This window comes from Myxine glutinosa, chromosome 3, assembly GCF_964187855.1.
Source record: "Myxine glutinosa chromosome 3, kmMyxGlut1.1, whole genome shotgun sequence".
Taxonomy (NCBI): Eukaryota; Metazoa; Chordata; class Myxini; order Myxiniformes; family Myxinidae; genus Myxine; species Myxine glutinosa.
Genome location: NC_136263.1, coordinates 184,057,805 through 184,070,289, shown reverse-complemented (window position 1 = coordinate 184,070,289; position 12,485 = coordinate 184,057,805). Strand labels below are relative to the sequence as shown.

The window sequence follows — 12,485 nt, the reverse complement described above, 5'->3', positions numbered from 1 at the left end:
GCCGGTGCTTCTGCCTCACACCTAGCTCGACTTCACGCTGTTGAAACCAAAGCTTTCAGAATCATTGGAATCTCCTGCGATGAAGCTAACTCCGAGGGCCTTTCACTCACTCACAGCAGGCAGGTTGGTGGTCTTTCTATCTTCTACCGACTCCTCTCCGGCCTTGCTCCCCCAGCTCTCTCTGTGCTCTGTCCCCCAAATATTCCTACAGGTCGCACAAGATCTGCCAACAACCCTCTTATGGTTAAACTGCCAAAATCTAGGCTCTCTGCTCACTTTCACTCTTTTATTCCCCTTTTTCCCCACCTCTGGAACAAACTCTCCCACTCCCTTCAATCCCACTCCACCCTCCAGGTCTTTAAAAGAGCTGTTCACCACCATCTCTTATCTTCCCCCATCCAAAACCTGGATCTTTTCTGCCCCCGCTAATTCACCCCACATACACTTTTTCGAAATTCCAACTTCTTTCCTGGAAGTCCTTGCAGTGTCCATATGTTTTATACCTCTCCAACCTCCCCCCAAGCCCTCTCCCTTCCACAGTTCTCTCGATGCCCCTGCTCTCAAATGTTGTGTTTGTGTCCTTCGCCCTCTTTCCATATCTTGTCTACCTCTCCCCTTATTTTGTGTTTTTTGTGTTGGTGTGTGTCGGTTTGACTTTTTGTGTGATTAATGTTCGCTCTTTCATGAGCCTCGATCTTGTATACAAAAAAACAAACAAAAAAACAAGCGTTACGCCTCGGTCCCCCGTCGGTGAAGTGATGCGAGTTGACAAAGTGGAAGACGCAAGGCGGCCATCTTGGATTTTGACGTGGCGACCCAATTTTAAATAGCGTTCTCCCTTCTGCGTAGATACACCCACACGCCAGATTATAAGTTGGTACTTCGCTTATTTTTCAAGATATTTCGCCCACAAGGTTCAGACATATATATGGTGGCGGCCATCTTGGATTTTGACGTGGCGACCCATTTTTCAATAGCTTTCTTCCTTATGCCGAGATACACGCACACACCTAATTAGAAGTTGGTACTTCGCTTATTTTTCAAGATATTTCGCTCACAAGGTTCAGACATATATATGGTGGCGGCCATCTTGGATTTTGACGTGGCGACCCAATTTTCAATAGCCATCTTCCTTATGCCGAGATACACCCACACACCAAATTAGAAGTTGGTACTTCGCTTATTTTTCAAGATATTCATCTCACAATGTTCAGACATACATGGCGGCGGCCATCTTGGATTTTGACGTGGGTTGCACCCACACAACAAATTCGAATGCGGTCCTTCGCTTACGCACGCACGCACGCACACACGCCCGGCCGGACGGACGGATGGACGGACGGACACACGGACGGAGGGGAAAACCATTGTCCCCCTTTCGCTCCGCGGTGGGACGGAGGACAAAAAAGGCAGTGCAGAACAACATGATAGTATCGTTTCCGATGAAGAGTCTGTTCAGCTTTTATTGAGACACCCCCTGTTACTACAGTTGTGGCCAAAAATAATGAGACCCTTGCACTTTTTTTCAAATAACTCATAATTTTCTCCGAAAACAAGTTGAAATTGACAAAAGTATTTGGTCTCCAAAAATCTTTATTTCACTGTTAATATTACAGAAACGTTGTTTTTGATTCAGAACGTAATATATCCTTTCAAATCAGAAAATAAAAAGAAATGGCATTGACAAAATTATTGACACCCTAGACTTATTGGTGGCACTTTGGACAAAATAACTGCAGTCAAGAACATCCTATCGTCATCAATGAGCTTCCTACACCTCTCGACTGGCAGTTTGGCCCACTCTTCTTGTGCAAACTGCTCCAGTTCTCCCAGATTTGATGGGTTCCTTCTCCCAACTGCTGTTTTCAGATCTCCCCACATAGTCAGGTTCACTATGTTAACAAATATAATTTCGTTCAAAATTTTGGTAGATTAGCAAAACTATACATTTCTGGAATATTCAGAGCATGAGGAATCCAAAAATTAATGTTTGCATTTGCATAGACACCTTTGCGAAAATGACCCTCAGGACAGTGATGAAGAGTCAGGTTCACTATGTTAACAAATATAATTTCGTTCAAAATTTTGGGAGATTAGCAAACCTGTACATTTTTGGAATCATCAGAGCATGGAGAATCCGAAAATCAATGTTGGCATTTGCACAGACACCTGCATGGCCGCCATTTTGGATTTTCAAAATGGCCGCCATAAAATACATATTTTGCGCTATCTCGGCTTCTAGTCAACCTATGAACTTAATTAAATATGCTAATCCTATGTTTTCTGGGTCAAGGAATCCAATAAAGGCCTCAAAATAGTGCTCAGGATTATAGAAAAGCAACAAAGGTAATTGAAAACCATTGTCTTTATATTTGTGATATAACTGTATTACATAATACATGATATTGCAAGTCCTTTGAAGTTATAGGTATGGGTTTATAAAGCAAGAAAGCAGCCTTGTTAGTATCAGATTGAACTATAACAGATACTTCTCAGAGAGCCTCCTCAGCGTCGACAAGTCTGGCATTTCACTCAGGCCAACTGGCACGGTCTTCAAGCAGCCATCAATCATCTGGACTGGTCTCCCATCTCTACCGCCTCTGACATCAACTCATCCTGGGAATTCTTCCAAAGTAAATTGCTCTCTCTCATGCACAGATTTATCCCATCTCGTCTTCAGTTGTCATACCCTTCCTCCCGTCGATGGTACACGGAATCTTGTGGTGAGGCTATTGCCCAGAAACAACTTGCTTTCGTCTCCTGGAAAGCAAATCCAACGGAAGGAAATCTCATTTCCTTTCACAAAGCCCGAAACAAGTGTGTGTCCACCCTCAGGAGAGCCAGGAAACAATATCTCTCCATTCTCAGGACCGAACTCTCTTATCTGTCTCCCTCTTCCAAATCCTGGTGGCGTCTGGTCAAATCTGTTTCTGGTGTTTGTTCCCCCTCCATCCCCTCCCTTACCTCAAATGGCTACACAGCTGACTCCGCACGTGAAAAAGCTGAATGCCTCAACTCTGTGTTTGCCTCTAAATCTTGTGTCCCAAACCCATCCCTCTCAGTACCCACCATACCCAGTCGTACCCAGCTGCTCCTGGACTCTGTGTCCTTTCCTCCTGACAAGGTGGAAAAGTTTCTGTCATCCCTCGACTCTGATTCTGCAACTGGACCTGACGGCATCAGCCCACGGGTCCTAAAATCATGTTCTTCCGCTCTTTCACTCCCTCTCTCTGTTCTCTTCACCCTCTTTTGCTCAAGGTCATCTTCCATCTGCTTGGAAATCTGCCAACATCACCGCTTTGCACAAAAAAGGTGCAAAAACAGATCCCAGCAACTACAGACCAATCAGCCTTCTCCCAATTATCAGTAAAGTCATGGAATCCATCATTGCTTCAGATATGAAATCTTTCCTCTTCTCCAATGGCTTGATCTCTGATCATCAATTTGGTTTCAGACCTGGACACTCTACTCTGGACATGCTGCTTCTGCTTTCTCAACAATGGATGGAGGTACTCAATGCCAAACAGGAAATTAGAGCAGTCTCCCTTGACATATCACGTGCCTTCGATACGGTCTGGCACCCCGCTCTTCTCACCAAACTCTCCTCTTTTGGTATCCATGGAAATCTCCACGCATGGCTGGCGGACTTCCTCTCTAGTCGTAGTCAACGTGTGGCCCTGAATGGGTTTCTCTCATCTCCTCTTCCTGTTCAGGCTGGAGTTCCCCAAGGCAGTGTTCTGGGCCCTGTGCTTTTTCTGGTCTTCATCAATGATCTCTCTGACTCTCTTAAAAATCCTCTCTATCTCTTTGCTGATGACTCTACTCTCTGTCGCTCCATTCTTCATCCCTCAGATCGGCAGTCTGCAGCCTCCTCACTCTCTGCAGACCTTGACAAAATCACAGACTGGGCAAACAAGTGGAACATGTCTTTCAATCCTGACAAATCTCACATTCTTACGATGTCTCTCCGAAAAAACCGACTGGACAACCTCCCATCCACTTTCTGAATAATCCTCTCCAAGAAGTTCTGTCACTCAAGCTTTTGGGTCTCACTATGTGCCATGATCTTTCCAGGGAAAACCACATTTCAAATCTGGCCTCCAAAGCCAGTCGCCGACTGGGCATCCTCCGTCGTGCGAAGTCCTTCCTTGGCACACCTGAGCTCCTCACCACATACAAGGCTTTCATCCGCAGCTCAATGGAATACTGCTCTCCCCTCTGGGCTGGTGCTCCTGCCTCACAGCTAGCTCGTCTTCACGCTGTTGAAACCAAAGCATTCAGAATCATTGGAATCTCCGCGATGAAGCTAACTCCAAGGGCCTCTCACTCACTCACCGCAGGCAGGTTGGTGGTCTTTCCGTCTTCTACCGACTCCTCTCTGGCCTTGCCCCCCCAGCTCTCTCTGGGCTCTGTCCCGCAAATATTCCTACAGGTCGCACAAGATCTGCCTGCAACCCTCTTATGGTTAAACTGCCAAAATCAAGACTCTCTGCTCACCTTCACTCCTTCATTCCTCTTTTTTCCCGCCTCTGGAACAAACTCCCTCACTCTCTTCAATCCCACTCCACCCTCCAAGTCTTTAAAACAGCTGTTCACCACCATCTCTTATCTTCCCCCATCCAAAACCTTGATCTTTTCTACCCCCGCTAATTTCACCCCAATTCCACTTTTTGAAATACCAACTTCTGTCCTGGAAGTCCTTGGTGTCCTTGTGTTTTATACTTCTCCCTCCCCCCCCCCTTCCCATGCCTGCTCCCCCCGGGCCCTCTCCCTTCCACACATCTCCCTGCTCTCGGATGTTGTGTTTGTGTGCTTCCCCTTCTCTCCCCATCTTGTCTTCCGCTCCCTCTTTTTTTGTGTATTTTGTTTGTCTGGTTGATTTATTTGTGAAGTAAATGTTAGCTCTTTCACGAGCCTCGATTCAGTATACAAAAAAAAAAGAAAATAAAAGTCCTATACACAGGGTCTACTAGGTCTACACCGTTCAGGAATATGCTTTTACAGATCTTCATCACTGTCCTGAGGGTCATTTTCGCAAAGGTGTCTATGCAAATGCAAACATTAATTTTTGGATTCCTCATGCTCTGAGTATTCCAGAAATGTATAGTTTTGCTAATCTACCAAAATTTTGAACGAAAAAACATAGTGAACCTGACTAACAAGTGTCCCATGGGATTTCGATCTGGACTCATTGCTGGCCACTTCATAACAGTCCAGCGTTTTGTCTTGAACCATTCCTGGGTGCTTTTTGAAGTGTGTTTGGGGTCATTTTCCTGCTGCAAAACCCATGACTTTCGACGGAGACCCAGCTTTGTGACACTGGGTTGAACATTGCGCTCCAAAATGCCTTGGTAATCTCCTGATTTCATGATGCTGTGCGGACATTCAAGGCACCCAGTGCCAGAGGCACCACAGCAACTCCCAAACATCACTAAACCTCCTCCATGTTTGACTGCAGGAAAGGTGTTCTTTTCTTTGAAGGTTCATTTTATTTTTTGCAACCATAGAGATGTGCTTTGCTAAAAAGCTCTAATTTGGTCTAATCTGTCCACAGGACATTCTCCCAGAAGGATTTTCGCTTGTTCAGGTGTGTTTTGGCAAACTCCTGTCGGGCTTTTTATGTCTCTATCTCAGCAGTGGGGTCCTCCTAGGTCTCCTACTATAGAACCCCCTTTCATTTAGTTGGTGGCAGATGGTGCGAGTTAAAACTGTTGTACCTTGTGTCTGAAGGTCAGCTTGAATCTGTTTGGCAGTTGATTGAGGTGCTTTCTCCACAATTCGAACAATCCTTCGCTGCAATCTTCGATCAAGTTTTCTCCTGCGGCCACATCCAGGGTGATTGGTTGCAGTGCCATGGGCCTTAAACTTCCTGATAACATTGCGTGCGGTGGACACAGGAACATCAAAGTCTCTGGAGATGGACTTGTCGCCTTGACATTGTCCATGCTTGGCTACAATCGTTTGTCTGAACTCCTCAGACAATTCTCTGGTTTTCTTTCTTTTCTCCATGCTCATTGCGGTATACATGGTGACACTTGCGGAATGACTCCTTTTCTCTATTAAAACTGGTTGAATGAGTGATTTTTATATTGCAGGCACATGCAACTCACCACAGGTGAGTTCCATTCCAAGGTAAAGGAGAATCACCTGCTTGAAATCAAATTATTTCTACCAACTTCTAAAAGGTGCCAATAATATTTTCCGGGCCATTTTAGGATTTTATGTGGAATAAGATAAGATTTTGTAATTTTTCAGCTTTTTTTGTTTTGGTCCAATGCAAATAAAAGAAACACATATGTGGATACCAAAAGATTTTTTAATTTCAACAATTTTCTGGAAGAAATGGTGCATTATTTGAAAAAAGTGCAAGGGTGCCAATATTTTTGGTCATGACTGCACATTGACTTCCGCGGCTCCTTCAATTTAATGTGCCCCGATCAACGTTACTGTTCAGAAACATGTTCATGGTATTCCTTTGGACCATGTAATGTAATTATTATTGCAAGAAAAATCGCTCATTATTCAAAACCAGCAGACTACCTGCCCAATGGGCAATGTTGTTCCAAGCTTACAACACGTTCTTCTGACCTTTATTTAGGTGGCGTATAAGCAACTGACAGCTCATTCAAGCATGGGTTATGGGTAAGAAGCAAAAAAACCTCACTGCAATGGAAAACAAGGGGACAGGAATACTGGATTGTACATGGTGGGGACATGTAATACCCTCTCCTGCCTATAGGCGGCATTACACGATACACATTTACATAGAGAATTTGCGTTTCCTCCTCCTCCTCCCTCCCCCCAAGACCACTCCCAAAGATAAAAACACATCTACACGCTAATAGGGGCCATGCTGATCCAATATAGCAAGTCTGGATGTAATCGGGCCAGAACGACAAATAAACACGAGCAGACTAACACTGGTCCATGAATTGTAGTAAGGATAGATGGAGGAGGGAGACAAAAGAATGACATTGGCAATAAAGCTTCGAAGGATAATTTTCAGAAGGTGCCTTGTTTGTTCCGAGCCTGTGATAAATTTGTGTGTTTTTATTATTACACAGCAGACAATTTTTTTTTTTGCAAAAAAATCACCAATGCTCTGTTTGTTCCTTATTTCCAAGCCAATAATCTATTAAAATTAAAGATAATGACAGTGGCAAATGATGACGATAACGATGACAATCAAGATGACTAAATGTCCGGTGTATTTTTTTTAAACTCTAACAGATTACTTTGCATGGCAGTTTTCCCCCAAACATCTTAACAATTTATTGTGAGTTGGGCATTTAGATTTTAAAAGCCAGACGTCCATTGTAAAGGGATCACTTTGAAGTTTCGTTTCAAATTATTATAAGGGTTTGAAAACTTTCTTCTATAAGTTGTGGAACACTTTTTGCTTGTTTCAGCTGTGCTGTATAAAGTTGCATTTCAAACATTAGGCTTGAAATTTCAGAAATTTCAGTTACAGAAACAGATGGCATGTTGTGAGAATAAGCAAACGCAAGTTCCACACTGAAAGTGAACATGGTTCAATGGTAATGCTCTATTTCTCTTCGGTTTGGCAGAAACGTTTGGAAAGAGCCGGAACGCTTCCTTCCGGAGCGCTTCATCAATGGTGACGGTCAGATTGACCGCGTGGCTGGCAACAACGTGCTCTTATTCGGCATGGGCAAGCGACGCTGCCCCGGGGAACACATTGCTCGCATGGAAGTGTTGCTATTCCTGGCGATCCTTTTGCAGCAGCTCCACATTGAGGCGCAACCAGGCAGGGTCATTGACCTGACTCCAACAGCCGGTTTATCGATGAAGCCCAAGCACCAAATGTTATCCTTTAAAGCACGGAAATGAAAGCTTGCTTGAGGTGAAAAATTACTCAAGAAAAACTGATTTAGGGATAAAAAATCTCAAGCAAAGAACTTGCAAAGACAGCAATTGCTTTCATATGCAAAGCAACCTATAGGTGCATCGACCAATATTTTAAGGCTTAATGGGTCAAATTATACATTGTGCTTCAAAGTTACTTCTTATCACTTCATGGAAAATATTTCAGAACATTAAAAAAAAAAATTAACCATTGAAAACTCATTGAGGCTTTTGTCGATATCGTCATGCCTGAGGCTCCCGTTAACACAGTATACCACAGTGCTGGGACCTTTAGTCTCGGGATATGGCCCAAATGGTCTTTTATTGCACTGCGTTCAATGGACGCTACAACTGGCGTTCCCCAAAGATCATTCAATTGGGCAGAAATGGACAGCAAACACACTCGAAAAGGAGCTGAAACACAAGTTTTTGTATAAAAAAAAAGTACAGGGAACAGGGTGGACAAGACGCTACTAACAAGCTTTACGCCTAGGTCCCCCGTCGTTGAAGTGATGCGAGTTGACAAAGTGGAAGACGCAAGGCGGCCATCTTGGATTTTGACATGGTGACCCAATTTTCAATAGTGTTCTCCCTTATGCGTAGATACACCCACACACCAGATTAGAAGTTAGTAGTTCGTTTATGTTTCAAGATATTTCGCTCACAAGGTTGACATATATATGGTGGCGGCCATCTTGGATTTTGACGTGGCGACCCAATTTTCAACAGCGTTCTTCCTTATGCCTGGATACACCCACACCAGATTAGACGTTGGTACTTCGCTTATTTTTCAAGATATTCCACTCACAAGGTTCAGACATACATGGCGGCGGCCATCTTGGATTTTTATGTGGCGACCCAATTTTCAATAGGGTTCTTCCTTATGCCTAGATACACCCACACACCAGATTAGAAGTTGGTACTTCGCTTATTTTTCAAGATATTTCGCTCACAAGGTTCAGACATACATGGCGTCAGACATACATGGCGGCGGCCATCTTGGATTTTGACGTGGGTTGCACCCACACACCAAATTCGAATGCGGTCCTTCGCTTACGCATGCATGTACGCACACACGCACGCCCACACAGACAGACACACGGACGGACACACGGACGGAGGGGAAAACCATAGTCCCCCTTTCGCTCCGCGGTGCGACGGGGGACAATAAACAGTTTCAACCAAGAAAATCAAAATGGAAACAGAGGTAGATGGGAATATGCAAACTTTTTTGTGTGTGTGTGTATCAAGTCAAGGCTCGTGTAAGAGCTAACACATAGAACATATGACAAAGGGAGCGGGAGACAAGAGGTGGAGAGAGAGGGAAGTACGACAACAGTAGGGAACAGGAACATCGGGAGATCTGTGGAAGGGAGAGGGCTGGGTGGATTTGGGGTGGACTAACATGGGTCGAAAATAAAGGTTTTGGATGGGAGAAGAGTGGTAAATGACAGCACATTTACACGTGATAACTAGAACGACACTCAGTAGAGAGCATACCTCCATCTGGTTGGCCATATCACTCAATGGTGAAAAATCGCTTCAAAAATTCCACTAGCTGGATCCGGATCTGGATATTCACCATAATTGAATAGATTATTTATTGTCACACACACAACCTGTCCAACAAGTTTAGTCCAAATCCATCCATAACGTTGAGATATCCCGCTATGTATCGTTTTTGCCCCCATCTCCTAATGGTGAAGAATCATTTTTAAAAAAGAAAAAAACAATTCTCATATCAGAATCCATATTCAAATCCTCACCAAAATCGAATCAGGTCGTCCTTGTCAGACACCTAACCGGTCCACCACGTTTCCTCCAAATCCATCCACAAGTCTGAGATATGCTGCTATGTATTGTTTTTGGCCCGATCTCCCAATGGTGAAGAATCGCTTAAAAAATTCTCGTAGCCGGATCTACATGTGGATGTTCACCAAAATATAATCATTTCACCCTTGTCACATACACTGCATCTCTGCCAAATTTCGTCCGAATCCGTCAACAATTTTTTCAGCTATTTTGTTCACAAACACACGGGCAAACTAGGGTGAAAACATAACCTCCATCCACCTTTGGTGGAGAGGTAATAATTGGTAGTACATTTACCAGATTGGTACCACATTTACCACACCTGAAAATCCAGAAACCAAAAACAGTGTTTTTGCCAAAAAATTGTTTCGGTTTAGCTTTCGACATCTTGTAAAATTGACTTTAGCTTCCAAGAATCAAGACCCATGGAGGAGTTGGATGTATTCAAATTATTCCCACATATTGCCCTACATGCCAGATCACAACTAGAACGGCACTCTTCGACATCACGACCTCGAATGATATGCCTCCGCCTACATTATTACATCATTCTAATACTTGTATCAAGTTTGACTTCTTTTTTTTGTATACAACATCGAGGCTCGTGAAAGAGCTAACATTGATCACAAAAAGACAAACTGACACATAAAACATATGATAAAGGGAGTGGGAAACAGGATGGAGAGCAAGGACATCGGGAGATCTGTGGGAGGTAGAGGGCTTGGGGGGAGGAGGCATGACACTGCTAGGACTTCCAGGAAAGAAGTCGGTATTTCAAAAAGTGAATCTGGGGTGAATTAACGGGGGTAGAAAAGATCAAGGTTTTGGATGGGGGTTTGAAACAGATCAAGGTTTGAAACAGCTGTTTTAAAGACCTGGAGGGAGGAGTGGGATTGAAGAGTGAGGGAGTTTGTTTCAGAGGTGGAGAAAAAGAGGAATGACAGAGTGAAGGTGAGCAGAGAGTCTTGATTTTGGCAGTTTCACCAGAAGAGGGTTGTTGGCAGATCTTGTCCATCCTGCAGGAATATTTGAGGGACAGTGCACAGACAGAGCTGGGGGAGCTAGGCCGGAGAGGAGTCGGTAGAAGACAGAAAGACCACCAACCTGCCTGCAGTGAGTGAGTGAAAGGCCCTCGGAGTTAGCTTCATCATGGGAGACTCAATGATTTAAATCTATTCAGCTATGCCCCTAAATGTGATCCCTACATCTGTTAAATAAAATACATTTACTTCTTAATGCAGCTGTATGAATCAAAGTGGCGCCCCTTTATATGAACTTTTCTAGAGCATTACTTGGTGCCTCCTAAGAACACATGGGTAGTTCAGCATGCACACAATTTTTTTTTTTTATGTTCCTTCTTTTCTATTGTTTGGCGTTTTCTACAAGCTATGGAATGCCCCTTCTTTACTATACTTTGCCACATGGCACATACCATATATAAAGGGGCCTTTTGTATGCCCCTGGCATTTTTCCCAAGAATGTCCCTTCTTTTCTATAGTTTGCTACATGGCACATACCATATAAAGGGGCATTTTCTATGCCCGTGGCATTTTCCCCAAGTTTACACCTTAACTCACTCAACATTTTAAAAGTACCAACAACACAATTCTTTGCAATGCCATCCAGTGGCAATGCTTTTTGAGTTATGTTTTGAGCAATTCATCAATTTTTATTCATGCAGCTCATTTTATTGAGTATAATTAGTACATAACATTGTTGCACTTACACAAAAATTTAAAGTTATTCCCTCAACATTTTTGAAGTACCAAGAATACAATTTTGTGCAATGACGATGGCAGTGCCCTTTGAGTAGAATTTTGATTCAAATCATCAATCCTTATCCACCCAGCTAGTAGATTTTTGACAAATGCCACATAATGTCCATGCTTAGTTGTATTTGTTGAACTGGAATGAATCACTGCCAAAGTTTTGAAGTTCCTCGCAAATATGTTTTGTATTGAGGAATTGAATCCTTTCATTTGCTTAGGAATTTGCTGAGCATTTTGTCCATATTGAAAACGTTGGATGTAAATGATCAAATATTTTTGATTTGCACCAAATTCAGAGGATGTTGATCTTCGATGAGGTTGAATTTGATCACATTGACTGCAACTTAATTCATCTGCACGAGGTGGCTGAATAAGCTCCTCAAGCAGTGTGTTAAATTTGATGGAAGTGCCATCTCCAGTTGGTGTTGTTATGTTGAGGCTGATCATAATGAAAACTTCTTCAGTTTGTTTCTCATTTGGACAACTATGGCAAGTAGATAGTTTTTTCCTTGCCTCTAAACAGGTCTTGTGCTGGAGATGTTAGTTATTCAAGGAGAGCAACCATGAAATGATGAACATCTTCTTGCTGTTGCTGCATAGATTGATTACCAATTATTCGCTGGAGATCTGTGCAGTTATTTTCTGCTGGAAGATCATGTGCAATGCTCTTTCAAGAGTCATCAGCCAGCCGGAGAAATCTGTCTTGTGCGATATTTCTCACAAATTCTTTGCATTGAAACAATGATTGCACACTCACATTTGCATAGCAGCTAACTTGATCAGTATTTAGTAAACAGAGTTGGAACAAGTTCTTGTCTTGTTTCTTGATTTGCCCTTGCTTGTTTTTTTGGTCTACATTTGTTCTCTGCTTTTTATCTTCTTTAGTGTTGTTGCCACAAATTGTTCTTGATCTTACTGAGAATCCTTTTTCCTTCACTGATTGTGGTGAAATATTGCACATTGGCACAGGTTCCATTGTAATAGTTTTCCGTAGGCGATTGTACTCGTCAACCGATTCTTTTGAACAGATAATTATTG

At 43.1% G+C, this 12,485-nt stretch overlaps 1 protein-coding gene across 3 annotated transcripts in view; it reads left to right on the top strand.

The window, feature by feature from the left end:
* Positions 1–12,256, top strand: part of LOC137416443 (cytochrome P450 1A1-like) — a 31,894-nt gene extending 19,638 nt beyond the window's left edge. The window contains exons 7-8 of one of the 3 annotated variants that reach the window (XM_078774813.1): positions 5,555–5,587; positions 5,731–8,087. In XM_078774813.1, coding sequence (XP_078630939.1) covers positions 5,555–5,587; positions 5,731–5,740 — 43 coding nt within the window. In that variant the 3' untranslated portion in view covers positions 5,741–8,087. Of the gene's footprint in view, positions 1–5,554; positions 5,667–5,730 lie in introns of those variants that run through there. The other 2 variants (XM_078774811.1, XM_078774812.1) reach the window with 2 other exon arrangements.
* Positions 12,257–12,485: the final 229 nt, after the last annotated feature.